Below are 15,426 nucleotides of genomic sequence, written 5' to 3' on the forward strand. Positions count from 1 at the left end.
AATTTGTTTATACCATTTTTACTTTAGATACTTGCTGTGTCTGACAAAATGAATAAAACTATTTAGAAAAGTCTTTATAAAGTCTCCGTCATTCATTTTAAGAAATTTACTTTTGTAAAACAAAAAAACTTTACAAATGCACAATATAGGATACAGAATGTCTCATTGTTCCCATTACGCCGTCACCCTTTACAGTAGTTTATTTTGAGACAAATGCTATTTGTACTATCAGTAGTTGCATAATCAGTATTTACTAAGTCACTAATATTAGTTGTAATGGCTAGTTTTTGCCTTCCTAAACTTGTGCTGACAAGGCTTTATGCCAGTTTTTGTATTATGTGGATAGGCCCAATAAAAACACTCATGAACCAGATCAAAACATCTGCATTTTTACAGTAAAAGGCTAATTCTACCACATTCTTCACGTGTAATCTATTTTCCTGATAATCCCAAAATACAGTAGTCAAGTAATTGAACCGGTAATAAATCACAAATAATCACAGTGGTACAAGAAAGAAAGAAAAATAAGAGTTCTGCCTCTTCAAAACACTACATCACTCAAATTGAAATTAAAGGTACTGTGATAAAGCAACTCTAAGTGCACAGTTCTGTTACTACCCACCTCTGCTATTTGGGCACGAATGGCAAATTGTAAAAAGCTACTTTATTTGGTAACATTTTTGCACACTTCTACACATTATAAACTTGATATTAAATGTTTTTTCCCAAAAGTGGTATAACAGGCTATACTTTTTACAGCGGGGATCCCGGATTGTTTGCATAGCGATTTTGGTGGTCATGGCCCCAAACATTTGAGAACCCCTTATTTATTAAACCACCTTTCTCTTTCCATTGTTTCCATTGAACTTTCATGATACATTATTGTTTTTTATGTAGTTGCTGGTGAACCTCTTTGACAGCCAGAATGCGAGTGAGCATGCTCTGCAGGGTGATTCGATCTAAGGGTTGGCATGTGAACCAAACAGTGCTGCAAGAAGAAGGAAAATGACTTCAGAAAACTCGATAGTTGTTAATCACAGTTTGCACGGTCTGACCTGTCTGTCTGGATATTCTGCTCCGGCTGGAGGTAAAACAGACTCCACCTCCTGTTTGTCACGTCGGGGCTAATGAGAAGATGACAATTGTTCAATTTCAGCAAAGATGTTAGATGTATGTTTGTGTAAGCTCTCAGTCGTAGAATGGGTTTTCAAGTAGTCACCTGTACTGCAATTATTTAATTTGAAGACATATTATTTCACACTTTGCTCCCTCCCATCAGTCTGTTATTTTGTAAATATTTAAACAAACTAAAATGTTTCTGTATAGACTAAACATGGCTGCATAATAAAGCTGATAAATTGCTGCTATTTTGTTGGTCATTTAATGGTAATAACAATACTCACCATCTTGAGAGGTAGAATTCATACAGTCGGACAGGACAATGAAGGGGATTTGAGCCATTTCCATGCAGCTCAATGGTTTCTTCTTCCACTTCTTAAACAAAAAAACAAAGGTAATACGACACTCTGTGATGAACAAAGTGGCTTCTTGAGGACGCACCTGTGTGTTCCTGGGTCGGCACTCTACTTTTGGTGAAATGTAGGTATGAGACTTTGTCAACTTTGCTGCAGGGTTTGGAGCACAGACTGATATCGGTGAAAGAAAGGCTTGCATGCTCGTCCCCAGTGAGAAGACCAAAGTGTTTGGTGAAGAAGAACAGCAGTGTATTCAGAAGTACTAAAGGGGAGTAAGCACCCAGCTGCCTACACTCCCAGAGGAAGGATTCTTCAATGCGCGAGGACACCACTCCCCCTATAAAAGCAATAGATGTTCATCTTTTGTATTATCCATGTTAGTAAATTAATTTCTTACAGCATTTCTTTCAAGTACAATTAGATTTCAAAACACAGATTAATTTCACAGGCTAACCTAATACAACAATCACATGCATTGCAGAACAGTTTGAAGAGGTCTAAACTGCAGGGTTAGCAGTTTAAAAAAAAAGATCCCATACTTGATATTTGTTTATTTGACGAGGGTTTTATCTAAAAATGTTCAGCGTTTGCCATTTGATAATTGTGGCCATAACAGTGCTTATATTTGCTCCCCCCCCCCCCCCCCAAATTACTTTCAAGTAGTGACATTAGTGCTCTTACCACCATGTGAAGGGCTGGGTTTCCAATGTGTGAGCATGTCTGTGATGTCAGAGGCAAATTGACCATAAAGACGGTCGTTAAAGATGTTTTCTGTTCGGCCTTCCATGAATAAATACTGTCCAAACACAAATCGTCAATCAGAGGAGGAAAGATAGGAATTAATTTTCATAAAGCGCTTTCTTGTGCCATTAGTGCTTTACCTGTTGTATGCTCAGAGAGAGATAGAAGATGCTGTCTGGGCTGTATGTGTCACCATTGGGCCTCTGTACTTCTCTGATGAAGTGACACAGCGCTGAGCTCAACTGAGTAGAGTCGTACTGAAGGACGTCCTCTTGGATGTGCATTGGGTTTTCTACAAAGAACAACAAATGAGACACAGCATTTACAGAATTAGATTAAAACAAAGGCGAGATGCCACAATGAGAAAAATAAAGGCTTTACCAACTGGTTGTGTTTTGTTACGCTGTCTAACCCAGCTTTTCCAGGCATTGACCCCATATAGATGGTTCAGTTTTATGGGAGGAGAGACTACTGCATTGCCTTCTCCTGAAGCAGTCTCACTTTGAGGCTACAAGTAAACAGTACACTGGTGTCAAATACATGGCCAAATAACATAATGCACAAGCAAGGAAGTCCTACCCTTTTCCGCTTGACTCCTCGTCGAGCAGGACTTTTCTGATCCAATGCTTAAACAAGAAAATGCAAACTTCTTTGTGACGCAAGCATGAAAGCTTGTAATGTACATGGACATAAGACACTCACCAAATGGAAAATCCCACTCCAGGTCCATGACTGGCGAAGAAGGATGATCAAACTCTGAATCTGTTACAGGACAGTCGCTTGTAGTGCTTTCTTCATTCTCATTCATATTGTCAATAACAGGACTGATGCTACTGGAGTGCAGCTCAGATTTCTCAGCATTTCCATTCTCATCTGTAAAAAATAAAAAAATGGATACAGGTGTTGGAGCAGAGCACATTGAATGCACACAAAAGATGTAACTTTGTTTGCACCTGTGTCAGACAAGAACGTTTCGTCGCTTGTGGGCACTTCCTCAAACTGGACAGCAGCATGTTTCATTTTATTTCTCTGTGGAGGGACAACCATGGGCACTGGAACCTGACAAAGGGAGCAGGATATAAGACATGTGCTGTAAACACATAAATGTCTGTAATAACCTTGTACTGTGCACTTGTAAAAACATGTTTACGCAAGTTTAGTATAACATTCCTTAATAAATCCACCTAGTTTTAATACATGCACCTCCCACACTTATATAATAAGAGCTGTCGACTTATTAAGTTGTAAATTAACACATTTTCTGAAAGCTTTACACCTCTAGAATTGGAAGACGAGACTTACCGGTAAAGGCATAGCCATCGGGACAGGTGTGTGCTGGGAGTACATGTTCATAGGCACAGGGATAAAGACTGGGACCGGGACCGGGACCATCACATATTTCACTTTGCCCTCTTCTTTTGGAGCAGAGAGCGGAGGAACAATACCTATAAAATATGTTTTTTTGTCTTTTTTATCCATTTAGTTTGTTTCAATAATTACTTTCAGTGTGATTTTGCAACCAATCAGCAATCATTTTTGAGGCATCATTTAAAGACCAATCAGGACAGCATTTGATTCTCATGTTCCTCTTTCTAGAATGGTGCAACTCCTAAAATTATTTGCAGGAGAAAAATGAACAGGATCAGTCAAACATATCGCAAATATATTTATTTTATTATCAGAAACAAACATTTTTAAATAAGAAGCCTCGCACATATTCATTCTCATATGTATAAAATGTACTCGATAAAAAAGAAAATAAATACCAGGTTTTAAAAGGGGTAAACAACGTCATGTTTCAGGCTCTTCACTTTATGACAAATATCAGCTCATTTCAATCAGGAAGCTGTGAACTGACCAAACAATAACCTGTACTGAACATAGTGTGGACTACATTTATGTTCTCTATTGTAGAAGACAATGTGAAATATCTGAGATTGGAATAATTGGTCACCTTTACATATTGAATTTGAAATGACCTCATTAAAGGATCAATAAGTAGAACACAACAAAACACAGTCAACTGAGTTCGTGAATTTTTAATTAACATAAAGGTTCTTTAGGCCCTTCTTTGTTTTTGCTTTTCTACGGTCTGTAAATTTGTCCTGCAAATCCTGCTTTCGTATTTAGGATTACACCACTTTCTCTCTAACATAGAACAAAAGGAATATCCAATATGTAAAATAAAAAAAAGAGCACACATTTAACACTCACATGTTGAACTGAACATTACATGGAGAAGAACTTAACCGTGGACACGTTTACACCACTAGAGTGCACTCTCAGTTAATTCTATTTGGGAATTAAGGCATATCCAAATATCACAAGGTAGTGAAGAAAAATAAACTGCATTGGTCGATCCCAGTTTAAAAACTTTATTCAGAGGTTGCGTTACCACTGCTCCGTCTTCACACACACATAACTAATTCCTCTGTTATCCAAAAGGCTTAACATGTTTCCACTTCATGAACCGCTCTGTAGATTAGTCTTGTGTGATAGAGTTCAAAACATGGCACCGGACAGAGGCTGGGCTTTCCCAAACAGGTTTTACAATAATATGTGGTTTGTCCCTCTAGTTCTTTATCACAGTCAGCCGCTCCCTCTATGTTTTCATTCGGCAAATTCTCCTTGTGCATGTCCTCTTCAAGCTTCTGCCGCTTTCTCTCCTCCGACTCCTCTTCCGGTCTCTTTCTCTTACATGAGGCGGGATGAGGTGAGCAGACCTTGCAGGAAGAAGTGGCCTCTTTTGTGGCAAGAAAATGTCGTCCGGAAAGGCGCGCGGGCAGGAGCGGGCATTTCGGAGCGTCTTCCTGGAGACCTGGTGACGCTGGTGGGGAGGTAGATGCGTCCACAGACGACTTCGAGCCCTGCTGGCTTTCAAGTGGAGCTGGTGCAATTGGTAAAACGCTATTCGTGAGTCATACTCAGTAATAATACGACTTGTATCAAACTGAGAAAGCCAACCAAGACACTTTACACGTTACATAACAAGCAGAAAACAATAAACACGATGCTCCAAATCAAAAAGCTTAATTCAAAGGCACTGTACCCGATTTTATTTGATTGTAGTGAAATTAAATATGTTTTTTCATTCTTCGAGGTCCATTGTGGAACTTTTTATGAGAAAAATACAAACAAAACTTTATATTAGTGTATATTTGACCTTTTAGTGACCCAGCGACTGTATGGGTGGTTACCATGGCGCCTTCACCCTCAGTCACTTAGGCCTTGATAACTCCAGGATCATATCGCTAAGCATCATGGGATTAGCAGCTAAAATAAACTAATGGAGATTTTAAAAGTTAAAATACTGGAGTTATTGTTCACATTAAAATACTTGGACACCACAGTGAGTTTGATGTTTTTACCAGCAATAACTCAGCAGGTAATGCAGTTGTTCCACGGCTTTTTTCTCCACTTTTTATACTGTTTTTAGCTAATGTTAGTCTATGGCAAATGTATGCTAACAGCTGCAAACATGGCGGATCTCCATGGTAACTGGATTTTCCCAAACTCAAATGGGGATCGTTCTTTCAGCAGTGAAAACCTAACGCTTCCCTGAAAACAACTGACTATGGAGTGTCATAGAGGTCACTGTGATGGAAAGTAAATGCGCCGTGCTAACCACTCACACAGCTGCTGAGTTGCTAAAAGGTACGTTTTTTTCTAAAAAGTTCCACAATGTACCTTTAACTATACTGAATATGCAGTTATTAGCAATGGATCTTCAGCAGGCTGGTTTTTGAAAGCATTACTGTGACCCGGAAGTTGTGAAACGAGCTCGTCAACTCACCTATGTAAAGAAGTGGGACGTTTGGGATGAGTTTGGACCACTAACAGTGAAAACCTTTGCTCGCATTGTTATTTACAAAGAAATCAGGTATAGGGCCTTTAAAAGGACATGTGTGATGAATGAAGTGCATACGACAGGTTGACATGTTTTTCTAATTATTGCAGAGTTTGATGGAATAATGCCAGTGATGAATTTACGTATAGTATATAATGTCAATTTCAGGAGGAAATTCTATGAATTCTACGAATATCACTGGAGGCACGTGGGGGGAACTCCATGTTTCAATCCACAGATATGGGTGATACTTGGCGTGAAGTGTGTGAGAATCACAGCTGTAAGTGATGTAGGAAGAGCGAGACTTCCATCTATATGTATTAAACTGGGTCATTGGAAGTCCCCATGTACAGTACGATTACACGGCCATCGTTACAGCATGTTTAGCTCTTCTTACGTCACATCAAAAATAAAATATGCAACACCACAAGAAAGAAATGTCAAAACAGGAAAGTTTATTTTTTTAGCTTAAAGCAGTACTAAGTAACTTGTTTACCTTCATAAATCCTTTTTGTAGTCCCTCTGGGGTTAATACAAGTGTTAATCTCCCCCTGGCATCTCCGCCCAGAAAACAACAATTGCAACTTCGCTGCCACCGGGTCGGAGCCACCAATACACACTAATGAAATCACGAAGAAGAAGCCAACAGGCTAACGGGCAAGGCTAACAGTGGGCTAGCGCCACTGAAACAGTATTTACAGCCAAGTTTGAGTGAAAACAATTATCTCCATTGTGCAATTGGATGTACAATATCCCTCTCTCCCTTTGGCTTTTCTGTCAGCGTAGTATTTACTTACCCTCACGGACAATTAATGAGTAAAAAAACTTGCTACCACACTTGCAGTGGCGCTTATGGCCTCTCGGGGCATGAGTTACTTAGTACTGCTTTCATCTTAATAAATATAATCTAGGTAACTATGTTTTGAAGTGGGTAAACCAACCTGTCATATGCACATTTAATACAAAAGTGGATGGACACTTAATATTTAGCGTCTTTAAATTTCTATCATAAATACCTGCAGTTTCGGGAGGACCCAGCAGCTGGCATGAGATCTCTTGGTCCATTGTGATTGGCCGACATAGAATGGACTTATTTTTCATCGGCCGTCGACGAGGCATAGGCACATGTGAGCCAACAGTCTGGGTGCAAGCCTTTAAAGATACAGGTTATAAATAAAATATCTAACTGTATCTCGTCATTTAATCAAAGTTGTGTCATCGATTCTATGCAGTCAATACATACATGGTTGAGGTTCATGATATTTTTGTCGCTCTGGGCAGGAGTTCCTGCACAAGCAAAAGTAATTAGTCTTTTTTACCTCTCTCATCCCTTTGTCGCCTTTTCGAGAAGATTCAGTGTAAATATAATTACCATTGAGCTTAGGGGGCTCTGGACCAGTACCATTGCTGATGGAGTGTTTCCCTTTGTCAAAATGCATGTAGCTATACTGAAGGAGGCAGGACAAATTGCAGAAGTTCCTCACTGAACCTAACAATTGCAGATTTTCTGTCATGGGGCCTTGTGTCCTGCAGCTGTCACACCGAGCCATCTGGATGAGAAGAATATCAATGAAACCAAGCATCACAGCGCTATTGTACATATAGTGAGTGTCAAGCCTTCTCACCCCATAGTAACGCACTGTGTACTTGGACATGCAGTACGGTTTACAGAAGTCTTCCATCTGACCACAATAATGACTCTGCAACATTTTACTGGAGAACCTGGAGCAGTAGCTGCACGGAGGATTTGATAAATGTTCATTTTTGTAGAGCCTTTTACAACCTACAAGACACAAAATGTGGTTAGTCTTGTATCAAATCTGTCTTGTATGAAAAAAATAATTAATTCAAGAAGTCTGAATTGGCAGTAAAAATGTAATGAACAAAACCCCTAGAACATGCCAACTAGTTACAGGAGCAACTTGAATGCTACCACCACTAGATGGCACAGTTAGCCCAGTTATACACTGTATGTTCACCAGTGTACAGTCTATCCTTTAGTTACCTTCACTGCAGAAAGTCACTTCTTCTTCATTGTTGCTTATTTTTTCATGAAGCAGCTTTTCCTGCTTACAATGCCCGCACGAAGCCAGGATATTCTTCCGCGTTTTATACTCAAAACGGCATGCATTGCTGCAGAAAATTGAAATACCTCCCTGAAGAAAAACACACTGTTGCATTAATAACAACCATGACAATTAGACATTATGCAAATCTCAAGTTGACTAACCTGATGACTCAACAGCTGTGGTTTGGATCTGAACTGCTCTTTACAGTAATGGCAGGACAGTCTGATTGCATGTAGGTCTGTTTTAGTTACGCGTGGTCCTGGTTCCATGGTAGGCGGTGTTTCTAACTTTAGAGGAGCCGCGGATACCACAGGGGAATAGAAGTGATCCTTCTTCACTGGTGTCGGGTCTTTAGAAGCTGAAATGCTTTCTTTTGAGGCTATTTGGCCAGGTCGATCTTTCACAGGCACATTTTTGGAGGTCCCATTTGTAAGATTCGACTGGCTAGTTTTCTGTAATACAAGAAAAACTTTACAACTTTGTATTTATTCATACATCAAATAATGAACATATGTATTAAACGGTAGGTAAAATGGTTTTACCCTGTATGTAGTAACACAGTCAAGTGAACAAAAGTTGCGGATGGTCCCGTCGACCATGGCAAGATGATATTGAGGAACAGCTACCACCTTGCAGTGACTGCAGGGAAAAGCAGCATCTAAAAAAAAAACATATTTTCATTGTTAAAATCATCATTAAATTTTACCCAATAGACACAAGCATGCACATGATTTTACCACTCAGCGTGTGTTTTGGTGGTCGACTTTTTTCCACACAGAAAGTGGAACAATAGAGTTGAACTTTTCCCTTTTGGTCCACCTCCAGGATAGTTGAGGACACCACAACCACCTTATGGCAGCAGGCACATTCAGCAGTCTTTCTACAGGTCTGTGTAGTTAGAAAATAGATTAAAACTTCACAAACAACTCATTAAGGCATTTAATTTCGCTTGATTACCACGAAAGGCACATACTTGTTTATAAGTGCTAATGCAGGTTGGGCCACAGAAATTCAGCACAGACTTATCAACCATGAGTGTTTGGCAGGAATCTGAGTTACTATTGCAGTAGAGTCCACAACCATCACAGCAGTTCAGAGCCAACTGTTTCAACTTTCGCCAGGTCACAAAGCAAGCATCGCTACAGAGTCTGTGTAGAGACCCTTGGTGAGTAACCTCGTGTTCAATCTGGTAAAAAAAAAAAAATACATATGTATACACATATCAAGAGTCCAACAGGCAAAAAATAAATCAACAGACAGTGAAATAAAACTTTGTGTTACCTTGCCAGTTACTTTGCAGACACTGCACGTGGGTTTCTCAGGCAACGTGTTCTGTATCTGTTCCACCCGTTTTTCTGTTTCTGTCACAGTCTGTCTCTTTTTACTTTTGTACACAGACAGGCAAAACTGTCCACAGAAGTTCATTAAGGTGTTGTTTTCACCTGACATTGTGACCATCTCCCTTGGATTTGCAATGTCCCTGAAAATGTATTAAATAAAATACTAAGGAAACCCGCAATAGCAATTGTAACACACATAAACACACACACACACAGAGTTTGTTTACACCAATATTTCTGAATCTCTCAGAGGATTAAAAAATAGGATGTACTCACTTATAGCATTGAAAACAGGTTCGGGTTTTACTGACAACAGGCAAGTGTCCGGTCAGACAGACAGTGGAGCAGAAGAGCTGTGTTGAACCTTTTCTTTGGAAAGCGGTTTGACCTTTCATTAGAATCTAAATTACACAGTTCACCATATTAGACATGACAAACTTAAATCCTGCTTAGATTTGTTAATAATGTTGTGAAAGCAGTACCTTGGAACAGCCACTGCAGCGCACACCACCAGGAACAGTGGGTGGTGAAGGCCGAGGCGGCATTGGTGTGGCAGTGGGTATTGTGTTAAGAACGGGAACAGATGGCCTGACAGGAAGAGAAGCCATGGCCTGCAACATCGTTCCTCTTCCAGGGATAAAAAAGGTGGTTGTGACCGGTGCTTGAGTAGGTGCTTGAGTAGGCGCTTGGACGGGAGGGACAGGAGGGATTGGAGGTGCCACTTTAATAAAAACAGAATGTCAATAGCAAATAAACTCGATAGCAGTCTGTCTTCTTATAAAAATGTTACTTTTTGCACAGCATGACTCACCAGATGGATGTGCAAAAGCACTACTTCCACCTACAGAGAAAACTGAACTGATCCTCAGCTCCTCCTAAAGTAAAAGAATTTACAATAAAAACTTTTTGCTTTGTTTTACCAAGTCCCATTATCAGTCTGTTTCTACACTTCACCTCCTGGTGCTCCAGTTCCTCTTTGATATCTTTGATGGAGTTCTGAGGCAACAATGCAGCGTCATACTCCTCGTCTATGGGCTCTTCTTTGATGTTTACATTTGGAGACAGAGGTGCAACAGAGGTGTTTTCTGCAGGAGCAGTCTGTGGCTGTAAAAGTATAAAAGCAATATTTGGGTGACTTTTTGGTTTTGTAGAGTACATTTGTATGCTGTAAATACAGTAAAAATCAGAGCTTGTTACATTGTCTTCATCTCATATGTAAGTGAGTGATGGAAGACAGAAGCGGAATCTAAATTAGAGCCATTCATTTTGGGGGTCGTCCCCCCTGCTTCACTTTGTCCCTGTTCACAGCTGTACACAGGTGTGAAACATGCATAATTCATTTGCATGACAATTCGGGTATGCAGGAGGGATTGTGACAGCTAGAAACAAGTTTGGGGCAAAATAAAATATTTCACAGTTTGAACAGGAAAAATCAGGTACTCCTGCTTTAATATAATGCTTTTGTAGTCTTCTATTTTCAAATCTGACTATATCCTCACCGGCTCCTGCTGACTGTCATCGGTCTCTGAACTCCGATCGGCAACTTCTGAAAAAATTACAAATTATGTACATTAATCTACAAATGTACAAAACAACAAATCTACAAAAGTATATTTTAGACACTGCCAGAAAAAGTACACCATTACCTCTGGTGTTCTCATCTTCACGTGGAGCAGAAGAAGGCGATGTAGTCGAACTAGAGCCCTCATTGTCTGCGGCCTCTCTTGAATCACCTGCAAAGGTTTCACTTTGGGTTTCAGACTTTTCTCCCTTTGACTGACTGCTTTTGATTGGAAAAGTAAAGTCCCAGTCATCCTCATCATCATCTACACCACATGGTGGAGGTGCGTCCATCGCATTGTCCAGGGCAGCACCTCCACTCCCTGCACTGGCTCCTGCAGTGAAAGAGGGCTCAGAGGAAAAGGACGCAATGCTAGGAAACATCTCCTCCGCATCCTCTTCCATCTTCTCCTCTCGCCTGCTGCAGTTACTGTCCTCTTCACCAGGTGCTTGGTCTTTTTCTACAACTTTACTCTCTTCTTGACCACTTTTAGATGAAGAGCCTGAACCTCTGGAAGAATCTGCGAAATCTCCAAGTCCCATTACTTCATCAAAGATTCTGGACATGCGCTGGTCATGCTCCTGTGCAAGAGAGTGTGCATTCATGTTATATTTGGCATAATTATGGCGTGGGAACTTTTCAATTTCCCAGAAAAAAGTACAAGTAATAGAGTTATAAGAAAACAGATCCCAGCAAAGTGTCAAAGTAAACTCCCTCTATAACATATAATGCAAGGTTAATAAACAAGGGCTTGTTTATTTGGGAGCTGCTTTAAGCGGCTTGTGCTCCTCGTATAGGAGGTGCATCCCCCCATGTTGTCCCATCAATTTGTAATGCAGTGAATTACACAATATTGACTAACACTTTGAATACAATGATATGTTTGGTCAAGATGGAAACGCGCAGGGGACCGGGGAAAAAAATCATTTGACTACGTCTTTCAGGCCAACATCTACAAAAACATTACAGTCTATTGTCCACTACATCACACTGCTTGTTGTTGTTTTTACGTTTTATAAACAATTGGATCGATGCAAATAATCAGTGTGGATAAAATGTATATAGTTTGTGAGAAATGTTTGTGAAAATAATAACCTTTTCTTTGGCAAACGTCATCTGTAGCAGCAGCCAGCAGCATAAACTCTGTGTAGTTGTTAGCTAGGGCTACCAATGCTAGTTAGCTTTAGCTAGCATACACTTCCACATCTGGACATCCGAAATGATCATCAGAAGAACTGGTCGGTTGCACCATCCGTACGTCAAACATGCATTCAGCACATATATTATAAATCATTGTACCGTGCGCTTTATTTGTACCTTTAATCGCTTAAGCCTCAGCTCCTCCGACTCCGCCATGTTTTAATTATGCCGCAGACGCCGCGCTTCACACAATCCACCCACCGCTGAGGACAGTGGGCTGTGAGGCTGGCCTGCAAGAATCCCAGCTAGTCATGAGTGGAAAACAGCCGCACAAACTTTTTTTTAAACTAAATATTCACTTTATTTTGACAACAGGGGTCACGTACAATTTATTGGGGATGTGGGGGGCGTTTGTTGGTCGGTAGGAACAAAATGAAATCCTAAAAAGTTAACGCCGCTATGGCACTTTTGCACGGTTGTAGTTGAACTCCTCGCCAGCAGAGGGCAGTGATTATCGATGTATGCGTTTACCGTAAAGCCAAGATAAAGGCGCAAAGTAGCAGTGAACTATCATGAGAGAACTACACAAAGTAATGCACCAAACACGCAGTAAACCAATACGTTATTACAGACAGATATATTAAGAATGATGCGCAAACATTGGAGAAGTAAAATCCCTCCTAAGACTCAACTAACAGCAAACGCATAATATTTTCATTGTGTTTATTCTGTGCTTACGGTATTCTTACGTAGATCTAAATAAACTAGAGTGCAGTCGGATTGCAAACGAAACCCTCACTCACTACTAGGTCAGACTCAAACCCATTGACACATGACTAAACCTCTGCTACGGACAGACAGGAAGTAGGGCCACGGATATGTGATTTTCGTTTTGACGTATGCTGTGTGGACTCATCGGTGGCGAATGAATGGCTGTTGCCGCGGCTAGAATGATGGCAGCGGGCGGCCCGGCGTCTTTGTCCCGCTTCAGAGGCGCGCTGGTGTCCGGGGTGTTAGGGGACTGTATCGGCGGTGAGTTCGAGGGTGCAGAGGAGGTGCCCATGGAGAGCGTGTTGGAGCACCTGTACGGCCTGGATGAAGAAACGAGAGGGGATGGTAAATATTCAAGAATAACAGCTTTCATGCACATTATACGCATTGTTATGTGCTGTTTTTTTTTCTCTCTCAGGGATTCTTGAATACAGTGATGACACGGCTATGGCGCGCTGTGTGGTCCAATCTCTTCTCACGCGAACGGGTTTTGATGAGCAGGACATGGCCCGCAGGTAGCCTAACAACAGCATCAACTGTTTTGTCTTATTTGTGCATTTGTCAACATGCACAAGTAATTAGTCATCATGTGCTGCAGCCTCCACCCAGTTACATCACTGTATCTTTTTTTCTCAAATGTCCAATTTCCACAAGGTTTGCCAAGGAGTACAGCGCTTCTCCTGGTCGAGGGTATGGTTCTGGGGTCATTCAGGTGCTGAAGAAACTGTCCTGCCCACGACTCGGTGACGTCTTTCAGCCGGCGAGAGACCAGTTCAATGGGAGAGGCTCTTTTGGAAACGGAGGTGCCATGAGAGCCGCACCATTTGCTCTGGCCTTTCCTGACAAGGCTGATGTTAAACGGGTGAGTGGGGTGTTGCGACTAATTGTGTTCATCAGAATAATATGGAGAACTGAGCTCAAACATATCATCAGTAATGGTCTATTTTTGCATATGATGTGTCTTTCTCTCTGTTGTTCACCAGAGTGCCCGGTTGGGTGCCATGGTGACGCACTCTTGCTCTTTGGGTTACAATGGTGCAATACTGCAAGCACTTGCTGTCCACTTTTCTTTGCAAGGAGCACTAGAGACACCACAAAAGTTCATCACTAGTCTAATCACAGAGATGGAGGAAGTGGAGGATACCGAAGCGGCACGCAATGACGCCAGAATGTGAGTACTTTGAAGGAATGCTTAATGCTTTGTAGTTCTACCTCGTCGTATATTTGTATTGTTTGTTTATGTTGTTTGTTTTTGTTTTTTCAGTTTAAAGGAAGCAGATAAGCCATTTTGTGAAAGACTCCACAGAGTAAAGGAGCTGATGGAGAGGAGTAAAGTCAGCATTGAAGAAGTCATCTCTGAACTGGGTGAGTTCTGCTGCCCGTTTCTCAAATTTTTGTTACTCTATGGGTGTTTTTTGCCGTTAGAACAATCATAACTTCTAACATCTGATCACAAACTATTTATTTCCTCTTTGCTTTTTCAGGTAATGGCATTGCAGCACTCCACTCGGTCCCTACTGCCATCTTCTGTGTCCTTCATTGTCTTAAACCGGTGGAGTGCTTGCCGCAGAACTACAATGGGCTAGAAAGGACAATCGCATACAGCCTGGCACTAGGAGGGGACACGGACACTATTGCGTGTATGGCTGGGGCAATTGCTGGAGCCCACTATGGCGGTGAGTCCATCCCTCAGACCTGGATGAGGTGCTGTGAGGGAGTGGAAGACGCAGATAGAGACGCAGAGAGACTACATGCCTTGTATCACCAGATGTCACAGAGCGGTGGGGGCAGCAGTGGGGAGAAGAGTCCTGAAGACGGATCCAAAAATGCTACTGCGAGTAAGACCTTTGGTGAACAACATTAGATGAACTAAAGGACATTTTAAAAAAAAACAGCATATGGATACTAAAGGCCAACACAAGTAAGATTGGCTTTAAGGGATTTGAACTTACAGGTTGAAGTCCTTATTGGCTATCCAACATTGACAAGTATTAATGTTTGATTATGAAGGTTATGAACAATGTTAATCAGTATGTTTTATTCTTACACTGCTTACAATTTCCTTTTTTTTTTAAATACAAAACTGCAGTTGGCCATGTCTTGGAAGTTATTGGTAAAAATGAATTATTTAATAAAATCTTATCCAGATTTTTCTTTTCTTTTTTTATTAAGGCTCAACTTAACTGCCCCTTAAATCCCATATTTTTTTTAAAATTCTGAATAGAAACAAAAATAATAATTTAGAGACTGTCCAATTTGGAGATTTTAGAATTTCATCAACTTTAATTATACTATTGTAATGTGTAACATCCAGGGACTTTTCATGTGAATTTCTGCCTCATTCTTCCTCATTCCTTCGCTTATATGATAGACACATTTCACTGCACACAACAGACAGACAGAATGGGTAAAACCCACACAACTAATTTAAACTTTATTTATTTAATAAGGACAAGTGTGTATATTCAACCTATGACGCTAC

The 15,426-nt window shown here is 40.7% G+C and overlaps 2 protein-coding genes across 2 annotated transcripts; one reads left to right on the forward strand and one right to left on the reverse strand.

Annotated features, from left to right (window-relative positions):
* Positions 1-569: 569 nt before the first annotated feature.
* On the reverse strand, positions 570-12,527 carry LOC306975472 (zinc finger MYM-type protein 3-like). The gene is made up of 28 exons (XM_079573011.1): positions 12,351-12,527; positions 11,119-11,614; positions 10,972-11,018; positions 10,427-10,576; positions 10,284-10,347; positions 9,955-10,193; positions 9,749-9,873; positions 9,414-9,612; positions 9,106-9,318; positions 8,870-9,020; positions 8,675-8,790; positions 8,293-8,584; positions 8,069-8,215; positions 7,689-7,846; positions 7,436-7,613; positions 7,307-7,350; positions 7,080-7,215; positions 3,519-3,661; positions 3,170-3,275; positions 2,919-3,089; positions 2,796-2,842; positions 2,598-2,724; positions 2,357-2,508; positions 2,157-2,271; positions 1,561-1,812; positions 1,404-1,494; positions 1,056-1,124; positions 570-988 (listed from the first exon to the last, which is right to left on the reverse strand). Exons 1-28 carry the CDS (start codon positions 12,387-12,389, stop codon positions 880-882), a joined length of 4,176 nt encoding a protein of 1,391 aa, XP_079429137.1. The 5' UTR covers positions 12,390-12,527; the 3' UTR covers positions 570-879.
* Positions 12,528-12,912: 385 nt separating this feature from the next.
* On the forward strand, positions 12,913-15,075 carry adprs (ADP-ribosylserine hydrolase). Its single transcript, XM_079573049.1, has 6 exons — positions 12,913-13,289; positions 13,363-13,459; positions 13,599-13,806; positions 13,928-14,115; positions 14,209-14,309; positions 14,429-15,075. The coding sequence occupies exons 1-6, from the start codon at positions 13,103-13,105 to the stop codon at positions 14,806-14,808; spliced, it is 1,161 nt and encodes a 386-aa protein (XP_079429175.1). The 5' UTR covers positions 12,913-13,102; the 3' UTR covers positions 14,809-15,075.
* Positions 15,076-15,426: the final 351 nt, after the last annotated feature.

The sequence above is a fragment of the Gobius niger genome (assembly GCF_951799975.1).
Source record: "Gobius niger genome assembly, chromosome: 16".
Classification (NCBI taxonomy): Eukaryota; Metazoa; Chordata; class Actinopteri; order Gobiiformes; family Gobiidae; genus Gobius; species Gobius niger.